This window comes from Cnephaeus nilssonii (genome assembly GCF_951640355.1).
Source record: "Cnephaeus nilssonii genome assembly, chromosome: 13".
NCBI lineage: Eukaryota > Metazoa > Chordata > Mammalia > Chiroptera > Vespertilionidae > Cnephaeus > Cnephaeus nilssonii.
In genome coordinates, this window is record NC_137084.1 from 27,131,286 (window position 1) to 27,148,722 (window position 17,437).

The following is a 17,437-nucleotide window of genomic DNA, read 5'->3' on the forward strand; positions in this document are numbered from 1 at the left end:
TAATGAGAATAAAACGAGGTATGCTTTCTTATATTATGCTTAATATGTGATGCTTACTCCACAGAAGGAGATATATTCTTATAACCAAAACATAAATGAATTAAATAAAAAGAGTAAGAAGGGGGAAAGTGAGTAGTAACAAGTTTAAGTAATGATTTCTAAATGTTTTATTTCTAATTTAATTTTTAGTGAAAATATGTTGAGTAAACATTCTCAAGTCAAAATATTTAAATAGGAAAGTAGAATATATGGAGATAGATGGATAGATCATCTTATTATCACCAGCCTAAATGAGATGTCACAAGTACAAATTTTAAAAATGTATGTTACCAGATATAGCAAATCCACTGAATCCCACTGCAAGTACCAGGAATGAGATAGCTACCCCTCTAGTGTGAGAATAGCCAACGACCAGGAGCAGGGTTGCTTCCATGCCAAAACCTTCAGAAACAAACACATGAAAACACTTCAGAAATTTGTGTACATTTTTTCCAATGAGCTAAAAATGCCCCTGCAAACCACTTCTGGCAGTCTAGTTTAAAAATAATAATAACACTAATAATTTATACACAAAGACTCCTGAAACCTTCCTTGTGCTGAATAAAAACATCAAAAGCAACCTTAAGTTTCAATGGTGGCAAGGGTCAAGTTAGTTATACAGTTGTTTAAAAGTAGGAGTTACGAAAATCTAAAGTTAAGATAAGAAAATATTTATAAATGAACAATGAAGACACAAATGTAACGGCATATTTGATATGATTAGAAAAAGTTACTTAGGCAGATTAGAACTTCATGAACTAAGAATATGTTTTAAACATCACATAGGTGCTTACCACCGCAATTCATGATCTTTCTTACTGTAGTAGTTGAAAGAATTTGCCTGCTTCTTAGAAAGTCTGCAATCTGCCCTCCAATAGGCACAATAATTGTCATTACTAAGTGTGGCACAGCAGACAGCATGCCAACCTGGTGACAAGAGGGGAGAAATATACATGATCATAAGTAATGTGGGCAATTTAATGGTCTTGATTTTCTTGAACCTCATCATAAAACTCTTCATGGGCAAAGGCAGGAAGAATTCTGTCTCCAAATGACCACTTACTCATTCCTAGAATAAGTAATAACTTGAGAATAAATGGGAAAAGCTAAGTAATTTTATTTGGATCCCTTTTTGTGTTCCGGAGGAGAATACTTTTCTTCTGTGCTATGAGTCAGTAAATTTTGAGTTTATGAATAAGCTACCTTGAATGTTATCACAGAGTGATTCACATTATGTGTAAGGCACTATTCTCTAGAAATTATGAAAGCAGGAAGTATAAATAAAATGCATTTTAATTATGTATTACCACATGTGGACTTAATACATTTTAAATATAAACATATAAGGAGGTTTTTTACTATGTATACTTTGAAGCACAATTCCTGACAAATGCTGGATAAGTTTATTATTTGATGTAACTATGTCTTTCAAATTAGACTACTGAAGGTTTGAGACAAAGATTGTGTTTTATTTTCCAAGGTGTATAATGTGGCGCCATGACCAAAGACTTGGGTTGTTAGGATGATTAATTAAGATGGTGAATGACTCTAAAATAGGTTAAATGTCCAAGCTATTTAATCTCTCTTTCACTTTGGATAGAAATGTTTTATATTATCATTATTATAGTTCAATGTAGAGTTTAGTTCCTGAATCATGTCAGCCTAGATCCAAAGCCCATGATCTATTTCCTCCATCACCTGCTTTACATGTTTTTCAGGGAAGTCAAGAGTCTTTTTTGTTTTGTTTTTGTTACCAGTATAATCAAAATCATCAAGCCAATCTGTGTGTGTAGAATTTATCCATAATTTTAAAATATAATAAGTGAATCAAATCAACCCATCTGGTTATTATATTTAGTTGTTGTAAAATACCATTGTTTTCACTCACGCATTTTCAATTAATTGGAGCTCCAGGGCCAGAATGACCATGCAGTTTCATTAACATCAGCTGGTTCCTTCACTCTCCCCCAGGAAACCTGACTTTATTAATAGCCTCTCAGTGTCACAGTTGGCCTAGATTATGAAAATGGACTCACACCTCCAGCAGCCTTTGTTGAGAAGTATAACACCTCTCAGAGCTCCCAAAGGCTACTCTGCAGCGTTTGATCAGCTACAGGGAGAAGGGCCTTGTCTAAAGCAGCATTATTCTTCTCAATAATGGAGGAAACAGTTTCCTTAGAAACAGGGATTACAAAAGGGCTCTTATAATAGCTACTCCTAACTCAGGTTTCCTTCAGTTCCAGGCCTCAGATAATCTTTCAAGTAGAGGCATAATATGAATAGTGAGCCCAGCTGGACTTATGTAATGACATGAAGAGAAATGGCAAGTCCATTGCCAGCACAGACAAGTGTATTCAGGGCTCAGCAAAGGGCTTGGCACAGAGATGGCATTCAACAAATACTTGCTAAATGCTTAAGTTAATATGTGGTTTACCTGAATTTGAATGGCACAGTAGAGGGAATTGAAACAGTCAAAGGATCTGGACTTAAAGTTGATTCTGTCATTTATTACCAGCTTGGCTTCAGGCAATTTAAATATCATCCCTAGCTTCTGGTTCTACATCAGTTCAAGAGAAATGGTGATAGTTACACCCTATTTAATCACACAAGGTTGCTCATGAATATGAAAGGACCTTGGAAATTTCAAACCCTTATATAAATACTAGAGGCCCAGTGCACGAATTCGTGCACAGGTGGCATCCGGCCAGCCCACCCTGATTGCGACTGATCAGGCTGGGCCAGATGGGGGGAGGGGCCATGGGCAGTTGGCCAGCTGGCCCCACCCCCAATCGGGGTAGCGGGGGGCATCGGGGATGGGGCAGGCCAGGGGAGGGGTTGCGGGCAGTTGGTGGACTGACCCCACCCCCTGATTGAACTCCTGGTTGAATTCCAGTTTGAACTCGTGGTGGGGGGGGGGGGCAATTTGCATATTAGCCTTTTATTATATGAGATAATGTAATAGTATTATGTTCATTTTATCCTTATAGAAAGCCTCAAAATTATTATCATAGCTATGAATATATGCCTGAATACAATAGCATTTAGCATACTGTGCTGTAATTGGTAACTTCCTCTTTTTTTTTTTTTTGGTCTATACCACTAAGCTATGAATTCTTGAGGACAGAAAACATATTATTTCTGAATCTAACACAAAATTTCCCATATCATGTTCAACAAATGCTTGTCAAATGAATAAATTGGAGAAACATCATATAAGCATGTTTTCAGATTTTTTTTGTTATCCTCAAAAATTTTAACCAGACAAATTTCTGAGAGCATTGAAGAAGAGTTAGATTGGTAATAGCAATTCCACCTTAATGAAGTACTTTTTCATTCACTGTTACATAGTCTCTGATATGATATTTAAAATAAGTTATGTTTGCCCTGGCTGGCCAGTGTGGCCCAGTTGGTTGGGAGTCATCCTGTGCACTTAAGGTTGTGGTTTGATTCCCAGTCAGGGCACATGCCTGGGTTTCAGGCTCAACTCCCCCCAACCCTCCCACCCTGGGGTCTGTGCAGGAGGCAATAGATCAATAGATGGATGTTTGGTTCTCATCTCTCTCTCTCTCTCTCTCTCTCTCTCTCTCTCTCTCTCTCTCTTCCCCTTCCCTCCCTCCATGCCTCTCTCTAAGCATGTCCTCTGGTGAGAATTAAAAAGAAGAAGTTATGTTTAATTGCAGAGAGAAGGCAACACTGCTGCCCACCCCAACTGAGATGTAAGCTCCAAGTGGGCAGAGAGTAGGTCCCTTTTGTCTGTGTTCCCTGCAAAAAAGAGCAGATTCTAGCAGATATTTGAAGGCAGTAGATAAACATCTTGCTTAGTCTTTGTTCCCCAGAAGTTACTTATTAACTGAATATATAAATAACTCATGAAATTTAGAAGATAAAATCTTGGTAAAGAAACTTAATATTCACATAAATACAAAAATTATGCACTAGTTACAAAGAGATAATTTTTACATACCTTGCTGATTTCAAATCCAAAGACTTCCTCAAAATATGCTGGCTGACTAATAAGCAATAAATAGAAAGTCCAGCTTCGACAGAAATTTGCGACAATTATTGCATAGACTGGCATAGATGTAAAAAATTTCCTCCATGGAGTCTTGAATTTCTGAAATCCCAAAGAGAGAGCCATTCTGACCATTTAAAATATATTCTAACTTACACAGGAATGATAGGGGCTTTGCATTTTCATGATATGTATATTGGGACATGAGTGGGAGGTAGACAAGAAATAGTATTAATTGCAACAGTCCAGTTAACCTTAGTTATATGAATAATCATTAGAAGAGAAAAAATATATTAGCCTCGTATTTTGATTAAATTGTTTCAGTGTTGGGGATATACAAGATTCCATATTTATATAAAACTAATTCCAAAAGCACAGCTCTCAGTTTTTAAGATTTCTTTCTTTTTTGCAGTGATAAGATCATGCCTTAGCTAAAACTCACTGTGACCTTGTTATTCAAACCAGTGACCTTGTTGGTATCCAAAATACTTTGTCTAGAATATTGAAAATTCAATATACTTGGAAAAATTAAAATGAGAAAAATTAAGAGTGCAATAATCTAGACCCTACCTAAAGATGATGATACCACTACTTATCTATAAACACTCTTGCTAGTCAATGGATATCAGTATCAATTCTGTGACACTGGAGTGCAAGGCTCTATAAAAGTCACATGATGTACATTTGGTTAAAACATTTGGCTTTAACCCAGCATACCATGTGCACATCATAACTACAGTCATGCATTGCATAACAACATTTTGGTCAGTGGTTTACCACATATACTATGTGGTCTTATAAGATTATAATAGTGCTAAAAAAAAATTCCTATTGCCTAGTGACACTGGAGCCCAACACATTACTCGCATGCTTACAGAGATGCTGGTATAAACAAACCTACTGCACTGATAGTCATATAAAAGTATAGCATATCCCTGGATGAGTGGCTCAGTTGGTTGGAGCATCATCCTATACACCAAAAGGTTACAGGTTCAATTTTCAATCAGGGCACATACCCAGATTGCATGTTTGATCTTCTGTCAGGGCACATGTGCACATGTGATTTTTCTCTTTCACGTTCTCTCTCTCTCTCTCTCTCTTTTTCTCTCTCTCTCTCCCTCCCTCCCTCCCTCCCTCCCTCAAAAGTCAATAAAAATCTCTTTGGGTAAGGATTAATAAGAAAAATATAGCACATACAATTACAGTAGTAGGCTATGCCATCTAAGTTTGTGTAAGTGCACTCTATGATGTTTGCACAAAAACTAAATCACCTAATATCATTTTTCTCAAAATGTATCCAGTCATTAACTGACACATGACTGTAGTTATTTATGATATTGAAGACATTCAAAATTAACAACCTAAATATGATTGGCTTTGCTTATAATACCCATTAAAAATTGCATCCATTATACTTAATGATTCTGTGTTTGCCCAAATGTACAAGTATCCTCCCCCAAAACTAATTTTTACACCATAGTCTCTCATATTTCCAAACACTTTTCAATTACTTTACTTTGAACACCAAAATACTGTTTGGTGAAGAATCAATAGACCAAAATAATTGTGTTTAATTCTAGCTTGGGATCCTTGACCTGACCAAATGAGTAAAAGAGGAGGCACTCAACAGTGGGATATAAAACTGAAAGCAACAAACGAGACAAACAAAAACTCGTAGACACAGACAATAGTATGGTGGTTACTATTGTCTATGTCAATGAGGAAAGAAGGGTGAGGAGGGGTAGAGGGAATGGAGTGTATGATGACCAAAGGAGATTTGACTTTGGGTGGTAAGCAATGCAATATAGAATTGTACACTTGAAACCTGTATAATTTTATGGCATCCCAATACATTTAATAAAAATTTAAAATTTAAGAAAGAGGAGGCAAACATGCTTTTACACAGATTTAGTAATTATTTCTGGATGTAGAATCCCATTATTGCTATTATTGATTGTGATTCTAATGAATCCTTTTAAAGGTCACTTTAAAAGCAATATAGTAGAATGCTATACTGTGGTGATCACAAATATAATATATAACATAAAAACAGAATCAAAACAACACAAAAGCCCATCCTAATAATATATAATGAGTTCTATGGCTTTGGATAAAAATGTTAAGTGTCAGCATTATAGATGGGTTCAAAAAGTGCAGGGGGTTTTTTTTGTGTTTTTTTTTTTCTCCTTCAATATGTTCTGGAAAAATGGTGCCAGATGAGTATACTTATTCGCTGATAATAAAAATGGCCGAATAAGGAATGTCTGCATTATAGATATTTGTATAAGAAATAATTTTAGAATATTATTAGAAGTAAATAACTTTTTCTTGCTCGACTGATATTTCTTTTATTTACATCAGGACCCTGAAGGACTTTATTCTTCAGGTTGCAAAACACTTCATCAAACATAAGAGAAAAGTATCTAATTTCATACCTTGAAACATTGTTGGGGACTGTAGGAGAGTTTATGGTATTCTGATAACATTCTACAGCTACACAGGTGTATTTAGTTTATTAAAATTTAGCAAGCTATTTGCTTATGATTTTGTTCATTTTTTTCTGTATATATGTTATATTTAATTATTTTTAAGAGAGATTTAAGAAACATTATAGTCAGCTGCAATGTGTGTGATCTTTAATTGGATCCATACTCAAAACAAATAGCTATAAAAGACGTATGAATATAGACTAGGTATTAGAATTTGCACTGGATATTAGGAATTTAAATATCTAGGTATTAAATAATGTTAGGAAATTATTTTTAATTGTGTTAAGTATGATACTAGTACTTAGATTCTGAAGGAGAATATTCTTATTTTCTAGAGATACATGTGAGATATTCATGAATAAAGGTTTATGATAGCTCATTTACTTTGAAATTATTCAGCGAAAAAACTGAAATAAGTAAGACAAGATGTTAACAACTGTTGCAAGTATGCAGTGGGTATATGGCTGTTCTTGCATATTAAATTCATTCACAATAAAAAAGTTCAAAATAAAATATATGTTCTACCACCACCTAATCTCATTTTGAATAATTTACCTTGAAGCTAAAGTATAAAATATCAATAAGTCATAAAAAATTATGTTTAGAAAAGCAGTAAGTTATAGAAGATGGGAATTTTGAGATTATGCTCTTTTATGAATCTGGCTGTTCTTTTGGGGGTTATTTCAGAAAATTTATGCCTGATCTAGACACACAGTATCTCAAGAACTGGTAAATAAAAGAAGCACATTTAACTAATGAAGACACAGGCTGATCAGGTTGTTTTGGGCAGAAATTGAAGCTAAATTCTGAACTCACCTCGAATCAACCTACTTTTAGCTTTTGCTCACAGCAACTGTGGCTGGTGGGCACCAGAGCACACTGCCAACACCCCCCCCACACACACACATAACCTCCTATCTTTTGAGTAGCCACCTCTAGAAAGAAATTATCAATCCATTTACAGAAGGAAACAGGAAGGGGAAAGTTTTAAATGTCAGTCTACTCAGCTCATGGAACAGCTATACTGTAAGGATTATTTTTAAGTATTGAAGTTTAACTTCTGGATAATATCCAACATGGAATTTTTCTTATTCATTAAAGGTCAAGATGCATGTCCTTAGTAACAATGGGCGACCAACCTTTTACCTAGAATGAGATGTCAAAGACAGGCCTTCTCTAACAAATGAAGTAGAGAAGCAGAGCTGGAATAATATACAATTCGAATGTGGGGAGGAGAAACATAATGTATAAGGGGCATTGATTCCTCAGCCAGAGAATGTTACCTTCCCACTCAGCATAAGGAAGTTGAGTTACTGATTAAATGCTGAATTACTAAACCTGTCTAAATACATGACTTTTAGTTTACTAGATCATAGTATCATATGGCTATCTACTACTTACTATTTATGAATTATTAATGTCACATGTACTAAAATAGTTGCATTATTGACATATAACTTCATTTCACTCTCTATAGGCAGATCCTGTCCAAGAAGCCAAATCATAATCAGAAAAAGGGCTTTACAACATTATCTATATAATGATCTCCATAACAATGATCCTGAAAATGGATTATATCAATAAAAGGATTATGTTAAGAATATTTTCACATCAGCTATCTGTTATCAGCATTCTAATGCTTTATGATTTACTAAACCACATGTAATATAAATACATATGTATGAAACCTACATTTAGACTATTTAATGAACAAAAATCTCCTTTTCCATGACTGTATTAGGTGATTTGGTATTCCCTACAATCTAAAATTAACTATTGGTTGAATTTGTTTAAATTATGGACCATATTGAGCTGCTTTTAAAAACTCACTTAGGTTTATAGTCATAGCTATAACACAGGGCAAATTTGAAAATACTTAAAGATAAAGAAAAATATTATAGCAATAATTCCCAAGTATTTCAGGGAATATGGATGAAGTAAAGAAAATATTCATGATTGATACCAAATTAGTTTTGTTGAATAGGGACTCATAAAATAATTTGGTTGGTTGAAGGGAGATGAGATGGAGAATAGGAATAGAAATATACACCATAATAAAATTCTTACTTCCATTGCACCTAAAAGATTTGCACTCTCTCCAATGCTTTCTTCTATGTACCTACGTTCTTCATCTGTAATAGTAGGATGCTTTGCAGGACTCTCATAAGACACCAAAAGCCAAAACATGTACCAGACCATCCCAAAACTTCCTGCAAGCAAGAGTTCAAAAGGAGCAAGTCAAAGAAAACCATTATAAATACTTCCATTTAACAGTCATTTGCTGAAATAACACTACAAAAAAAAAAAAAAAATCTCATGGCAATCATATTCTACTAGAGGCCCTTTGCACGAAGAATCGTGCAATAGACCTTCCTTCACCTGGCTACTGGCACCAGTTTTCCTTCCGCCTTCTTTCAGGGTGGGGGCTTGGACCCTAGCAGCAGTGGCAGTGTGGGGCGGGAGCTGCTGGGCCCCACGCCGCCATCCGCGATTTGGGCGCCGCCACCACCCAGGTCCCTCAGTGATAGGAGGGACCCGGGTGCCTATGCCTCTCTGACCGAGATCGCTGAGGGGCGGGACCAGACGCCGCCGCCGCTCCCACGGCGACTCTTGCCGGCCCAATCTGCCACCCGAGTCCCGCCCCCCAGCCTCCCGCCGGCCCAATCATGGGCGTATCGGAGTGATGGTTATTTGCATATTACCCTTTTATTAGGTAGGATAGAATGTGAATTCAAGTTTATGTTTCTACAACTGACTTTAGTCATCTCTTCTTGTCTTTTGCCACCAGACTTCAATCTTCCTGAAGGGTGGTCCTGGATTTACCTCTTTGTCTCTTTAAATAATGCTGATACACAAGAAACTCACAACCAATAATTATTGAAGGGTGTGGTCTGGAACACATTCACCCATCCAACAAGTATTTATTGAGAAGTTACTTTTCCAGATACTCTGTTAAGGGACAGAAATATGAGGAACAAGACAAAATCCCTGTCCTCAAAGAATTCTATGAGGTTAATCCTTTTGTTATTGGCCTGTCTTGAATATACAAGAGCGGTCTGCATTTCCAGAGAAAAGAAATGCTCCTTTACCTCTTCTGATAGCATTTCCAGATCTAGAAAACAGACTATTAAATAAAATATAGAAAATTATTTCAGCCTTGAGTGGCTATTGTACATTTAAAAATGGGCTTCTGTAATTATTATAGGAACATTTCCCACTTTATGTGACTGAATACCATATTATTTTCAGGACATGCTATTGCCTACTGATCATTTTCTGGGGGCAGATGAAAGTTATAAATTTCAGTACAATAAACTGTTTGCAAGTTCTTTTCATCCCCTTCTTTATTCATCTCTCTCACCATTAAACATGCCCTTATTTTGTGATATAAATCCGGACACATTAATAATACAAAGTATTTCAAGTGATTTATTCTTGTTTCCCAGCAGCTGGCCATTTCATTCTTGCCTCAGGCTGTTCTTTCTCCCTTGAGCAACAATCCCTGATCCCCATATACCTTTTCTTTTTTTCTTGCTCAGTCTCTCAGTGTCCCTTAATACCATAGTTTCTGCTGTGCCAAGCTTCTTTCAATTACTAAAACATGAGAGTGAAAATCATATAGTGTACTGGTTATGGAATATGGCTCTCCCAGATTCAAATCCTCACTGTGTCACTCATTAGCTACATAATCTGATCAGGAACTGAATTTCTCTAAACCTCCACTGTAAAATGAGATAATAATTCATTTTTTATGAGATTGTGGCAAAGAAAAGTTAAGGCAGATAATGCACAAAGCCACTAGCACAGTGGAGGGCTGAAAATAAGAATTCAATAAATGGGAGCTCTTGTGATTTAGAAATAATTGCCATTACTCCTCTCTGAATGCATCTGAAGTGCCAGATATGCAGCTAATTGCTTTTTACAGGATGGAGCAAAAGAAGGTTTACAGTTGTAATTACCTGAAACATAGTTTATCCTGGTATTATTATTTATTAATGAGTGTATTATTTTCCATAAGAACAACTGTAAATCTACTTTTGCCCCACTCTGTATGCATTATCTTTTTAAACCTTAGTCATTACACAAATCTTATCTTACTGAGTTTTAAAATATCAATATTAAATGTGTGACTCAAAGACCCACATTTTTTTTTGTTATACACAGCAACTGAGCAGGTATTATGATAGGATATTTTCAGATTACCTAATATTTAAACTTTGAACCATTCAAGGATAAACATAAAATAAGTTATAACTTGAAATAATGTGGCTGATTTTCAAACATGCTTTGTGGAAATGAGTCTCCTTACTTTAAAGCCACACCATGTTTTCAATCAAGTAATGGACTAGGTACACGTCAGAGGATTTAATGGATGGAACCTTCCAACTTGTACTCTATACCCTAGAAATAAATGCTTGAAATTTATTTGAATTATGAACTCTTGAAAATCTAATGAAAGATATAGATTAAAATCTGATAAAATGATCTCTCCAGGAAAAACAATGTACAAATGCATGCATGGCTTATAATTTAGGGCCGTGGTCGGCAAACTGCGGCTCGCGAGCCACATGCGGCTCTTTGGCCCCTTGAGTGTGGCTCTTCCACAAAATACCACGGCCTGGGCGAGTCTATTTTGAAGAAGTGGCATTAGAAGAAGTTTAAAAAATTTGGCTCTCCAAAGAAATTTCAATTGTTGTACTGTTGATATTTGGCTCTGTTGACTAATGAGTTTGCCGACCACTGATTTAGGGCATTCATAAATGCAAAAGCCATCCAGGGCTTTTGAGCCAGACTAAGAGCCCCTCCTGTAAAGTATATTTAATAACACTCTACAAACATAAGGGTTTGCTCTGATGAGAACATTTCAAAATGGAAATGAATTGCAACAAATTTGGAAACAGCCAGATAACTCTTCTGCTCAACCACATGGCTCCATTAATCTTCCAGGTTCTCATGCTCATGCTCAGAGATGGTACTAATCAGTGACAATATCAGTTGGAATCCAGCTTTCTTATGTGTTTCCTTTCCTCATTATTATAAAAATGTCTCTCAGAGAGAGACCTTAGGGGGACGTTCATTGATAAGTTTTCAGCTTCTCCTTACAAAGTAAACAGAAAGGGAGTTTGAATTTAGGGTTTCTTGTTGTACTTCTTATTTCCATTTGGGGGCCTAATCTCCTTTAATGCAAAAGAAATGAGGACTCAAATGTACTACAGCTGCAAGGGACTGCTAATATTTCTTCACGAAATTGAATTGTTTCATTAGCATTACTATCGCCGTCCAGCTCTCTAACCCTATTCAGTCTTGAGGAGGCACGATCAGAGAAATGATCAAGGAAACAGTAGTAAGAAAGAGAAGGGGGGGCTTCCTAGCTCTTTCCTCTTATTCAGCTTTGACTCAAGAGCTAACTTAATTTTATTATTCATAATCAAGGGCACTATACATCATACATCACATGGTTTCCATCAGCAATGTGTTTGCTTTTTAAAACAATAAATAACAATGTAGGAAAAATCATAGAGGTAGAACATTTTCCTTGATCTTCTCAGAATATAAGGAAAGAACTCTTAATAGGGGAAAAATAAGTAAGTAAACACAGAAGTTACATTTAGTGACCTATCTCATTGTTCTAGCTTATGCAGATTTCCTTGAACTCTAGTGTATAGAAATGTAACATACCATAGACGTAGAATACTGAAGACCAGCCAGTATACTGTACAAGAATGCCAGCTAAAGGCATTGCAATCACAGCTCCAGCATAGGAACCTAAAGTAGAAGGGAAAATAGAAAAAAAAAAGGTAAATGAAATCAATAAAAATTCTTGACTTTATTTCATGTTCTTTGATTCACTCACACACAAATATCCACTTGTACACTTGAGTACATGCACACTCACAATCATACACTTCCAAGCACACATATATGCCTACATATTTAGCTAAGAATACAAGACTACACAAGTAGATATAACTTGCCCAAGACACAACAAAGATTTAAAAATAATAAGACTACAATAAAAATTAAATTTAAGACTATAATAAAATTAATTCATAAACAAACTTGAAAACCTAGATGATGTGGATGAACAACAACAACAACCCCCCCCCCCCCCCCCCCGCCAAAAACAAAACAAAACACACATACACAACAAAGCACAGGAAGAAATACAGGAGACCAATAAGAATTAAAGAAATTGAAATGGTGGTCCCAAACCTTTCCTCATGTACACACACAGGCACTCCCCCATTGGTTTTTCAGGTGCCCTTTACTAATTTAAAAATCTTATTCAAACAGTTCCTAAACTTTCACCCACCATAACTACATTGGCGCATAGTATTTACCACAAAAGGAGGTGGTTGCCAATCTACTTCTCTCTAGAGGAGGGGCCCATTTGCTCCATATTCCATGACATGCTGGGTAGGTGACACCCTGTGATGGAAGAAGGTATATATCACCATTTAGGATCCAGGGTCATTGGAAAATAGGCACATTCCCAGATGCAGTTTCCTTAGAATGGGCACAAGGGGAAGTTGCTATTCATGAGACTTTGCTGATTCCCTGAAATTCCATTTTAAAACTTTCAGCCCAGACCAGGTAAGGCATGGCCTCTTTTTAGCCACCTGTTCAAATTCTCCCCACCCTTCAAGTCTGATTTCTACCTCAATTTTCTTCTGATCAAGGCAAAATGAAGAGATCTTACACTATTCAGTTCATATATAATTCTGAACAGTTTGAGAAATTTGGAAGACCTTTCTGTGAGGCATTACACTCAGTGATTCTTAATATAAGGAATCCATACAAAGGAAGTTAAAGCTTAGATCCTTGAAGTTCACACTTCCTGAAAGTAGTGTCTAGAACTTAAGACCCTTAAAGCATAGTCAGCCCTCTGCAGGCACAGATTCTACATCTGCAGATGCAACAAATCTCAGCTTGAAATTTTTAGGGGAAAAATGCTACATTTGTTGCTGACATGTACTATGTAGTTGGGCCTACCATGGTTGTGTCTGTACCAAAAACGTATACACTTGTTTTTCTTGTTATTATTCCCTAAACAATAGAGTATCACAACTATTTACATAGTATTTACATTGTATTAGATACTATATTTAATTTAGAGATGGTATAAACTACAAAGGAGGTCCGTGCAAATGTTATACCCAAAGACTACACCATTTTAAAGGACTTGCTCATTCATGAAATTTGGTATCCAAACGAGGGTCCTGGAACGACTATAATTCTCCTTTTTCTATTATTTTGATCCTATTAATCTTTCCTTGTTTTTGGAGAGAGGAGATTGTTTTCAGTGCCTTCATACTTACCTGACTTATCTATCCCCACCATACTCCATAGAGAGAGAAGGGGCAACAGGTAGGCCAACCTCACATTTTTAAATGCAATTCTTCCAAAGGCCGTAAGCTGATAGAGCAAGTCAGTCACTAGAGTTACGTGCCCAAGGAATATATTCAATAAAATGCATTAGTGAAAACTCAAATAATGATTCAAAACCAATAGAGAGACTTGGTATAAAACTCCCAAAATTCAGTGTTATGGTCAGCAAAGAATACACTCAAGAATTTTCATTCCAGCACAATTAAAAAATGCCTGTTTTTTTAAAAGTGAAATAGTCACTAAACATTTCTTTAATACCACTCAATTCTAGAGAAGGGGAAGTAAGCAGTCACAGTTGTAATTTATCGTCATTTAAAGACAAAATATCTGATTGCTTAACTTTTCAATTTTTTTACATGATGTAGACACAACCAACTAAGACATATTTATTTGTAGATCAAGACAAAGATTGCTGGTTCTTAATAACATGGCAACCTTAGCATGCTGTCATGCTGCAGTTCCATACCTCAACAAGTCCCTGCAATATCCTAACAAAGATGACACATCCATAATGCACTCTGGCTGCTGATGGGATTAGCATATTCAGAGTAGAGGTGAGAAGTATGGCAGCTCCAAAAACCCTGAAAAACAAAAGAAGTTAATAGATCTAATTTTCTCTGGTTACGTTAATCACAAACAATTTTAAAGTAGAATGTTTTTTCTTAAAGAATAAAATACATTCTGGACTTGGTTGGCTCAAGCCATTGCAAACAGATTTGTAGACTAACTCGAAATGCTAGAAATACAAGAAATAAAAGAAAGATCTAATAAAACTAGTTATACTTACTTGTATTTATTGTCTTTGCAGATGTACGTACAAATTGCAAATATTTAATGAATCAGTGCATATGTTTTTGGTCTGTATCTCCAGCTACAATGGAAGCTGCTTAAGGGGTAGAGTGTGTTTTCAGATACACTGTTATATCCTCAATACTATGTGCCAGGCATATAGCAGATACTCACTGAAGAGCTATTGAAAAAATAATAAATGCCTAAATGGAGCTGTGCCTTACATTATACAAGTATTTTTAACATCCTTAAATCAGTAGATTCATAAAATTTTATGAATGATATCATATTGTAAATGCCCCAAGAGATCACATGATCAGATCCCACAGCACGTTTTTGTTTTTGTTTTTTGCTTTTTAAAATATTTTTATTGATTTCAGAGCAGAAGGGAGAGGGAGAGAGAGATAGAAACATCAATGATGAGAATCATCGACCGCTCCCTCCTGCACGCCCCCTACTGGGGATTGATCCTGCAACCCGGGCATGTGCCCTTGACCAGAATTGAACCCAGGACTCTTCAGTCCTCAGGCCGATGCTCTATCCACTGAGCCAAACCGGCTAGGGCAGCACATATTTTTATAATCGAAATAACTATTAATTAATATTTATGTCTCAGTTTTCTCTGTTTTGTTTGTTTGTTTTTTTGCATATGGGTAGGTGGGGAGATGATGTTTGAGTAGCATCTCTAGATGCATACATATACATTACAATTCAAGAAAAAATTGATGAAAATATGACACTCAGCCTTTTAATCATCTACAAATAAAATAAAATAAAATAAAATGAAAAGTCCATTTCATCACTTAAAACACTTTTAATGTTCATACTAAAGCAAGAAAAACATGCCCCAACTGAGTGATTTTAGAAATATCCTCTTGCATGGAAGGTTTGTGACATATTATCTCTAATGAGCTTAGCTATGTGTTCTATGTAAGTTTTCTTAAGTCACACATTGAGCCTTTTACTAGTACTCAGTCAAAATTTGTTGCCTCAGAGAACCTCAGATTCTTCCAGAGGCACATTGAAATGTAACTGCGGAAAGCTTGAGCTTCTGTAAGGAGCCTTGATCGTTATTCATCTGCTACTGAGATTTGAATAATGACTTTACGAAGGGTTGAAGAAGATAAGCTCCTTTTCCATGAATCACAGACCTAGACCGAGCCAAATACTTTTGTGTACTTGATGCAGCCTAATAGCCCCTGTCCTCAGAGGTTTCTCTCCAGCGAGGTAAAGGGTGACTCAGGAGGTGAAAGTCCTGTTCCATTTCCCTCTGTTCTGTCCACTGAATAGGTATCTTTGTTTTTGTGTCAAAACATAATTTATTTCCTAACTGTTTGACACCAAATAGAAACTTTCTGTTCCTAGAAATAACTCTTCCCATGAAAATGCCACACACCCAGTGATGTTAAACTTCTGCCAAATATGGATTTATTTTTTCAGAAAATAAATGCAAAAATCCCAGAACCTGTCCTGTAAAATAAGGATCTAATATTATTATAAGAATTGCTTTTAAAAGTATTTTAATCCTTACTTATTTCTTTTGAATTAAAAGGATTTTCACCTCTCTTAAGTCTACAATCTAAATGTTCTTGCGTGCCATCCCCAGAACACCTTGGATCCTTTAGGGCTGAGGGAGTAAGGGGGAGTCTATGGGGCACGTTTGCTGGACTTGGTGTTAAACGGTGCATGTTCCCAAAGGCCAGTGAGGCAAACATATCTTCCCACTTTTCTAGGAGTTTGGATGTGGTACCTGTGCAGCAGAAAGAATGAAGTTGGAAAGGACAAACAGCACAGGAGTTCTGGTTGCACGAGTAAGCTGTCTGGGTGCTGGCAAATGTGTGCTGTCTTTCTGAAGATCCATCCCACTTTGTTTATTATCATTGATAATAGTGAAACTGACTGCTCAGGGCTTTAAGGATAAAGAGAACCAAAGCCACATAATGCTACAAGATTCTTGAAAGTGTTGATATGAGTTATGCATCCACTTGATTCAGCCCTTTCAAAGAATTCTTTCAAACTGTCATCTATAAGCCAGCTGCATTAGAATTCGCTGAGTGCTCATTAAAAATGTAGATGTCTCCCTGCACCCGCCCCCCCCCCAAAGAAAATATCATTTCACATCCAAAGACAAAGGAGAGGAAAGCAATGTGTGTGTATGCCTGTGTGTGTGTATGCCTGTGTGTGTGTTTGTATGTGTGTGCAGTATAGGAGGCTCTGTATTACTAAAGAGATTACCAAAATTGAGACTCATGGAGTATCGCTGATACAGAAATGTTGGGAAAAGAAGAAGCTGCTGTTGAAAGCCTGCACCATGTCCTGCCTGATGATAATCCTTCAGTGTGTTCCAAAGTGAGTTAGCTGTGGGATTCGCAGTCATATCCTTTTTCGATGAGCCATAGCCACAAACCCCCTCACATATCAAGCCCACCCCACAAGGATTTGCCCGGAAGAGGTGACAGAAGCACTGGTGACTTGTCACTTCTATGGATTATATCCATTTTCCTGGGATCAATCCATCAATCTCCATTTGGGCAGCGGCTTGTTACTAACAGGGAACTAGTGTTCCGCACCCCAGGTGTGGCACTAATCCTCTCCTAGAGCGTGTGCAGGAATAGAGTGATTCAGGCTGTTTAATCTATTTAGTCTAATCAAATCCGTGCTCAGGCACCTCCCTTTGTCACATCTGATGCCCCCACTCCCATATTAAATAAGGACTACA

General features: G+C 36.5%; 1 protein-coding gene across 1 annotated transcript in view; it reads right to left on the reverse strand.

Moving 5' to 3' along the window:
• SLC17A6 (solute carrier family 17 member 6) overlaps window positions 1-17,437 on the reverse strand; it is a gene marked incomplete at both ends in the record, with an annotated part of 29,858 nt that overhangs the window by 1,321 nt on the left and 11,100 nt on the right. The window contains 7 exons of the mRNA XM_079786994.1: window positions 331-441; window positions 834-966; window positions 4,004-4,153; window positions 8,608-8,750; window positions 12,220-12,306; window positions 12,882-12,969; window positions 14,396-14,510. Coding sequence (XP_079643120.1) covers window positions 331-441; window positions 834-966; window positions 4,004-4,153; window positions 8,608-8,750; window positions 12,220-12,306; window positions 12,882-12,969; window positions 14,396-14,510 — 827 coding nt within the window. The remainder of the gene's footprint in view (window positions 1-330; window positions 442-833; window positions 967-4,003; window positions 4,154-8,607; window positions 8,751-12,219; window positions 12,307-12,881; window positions 12,970-14,395; window positions 14,511-17,437) is intronic.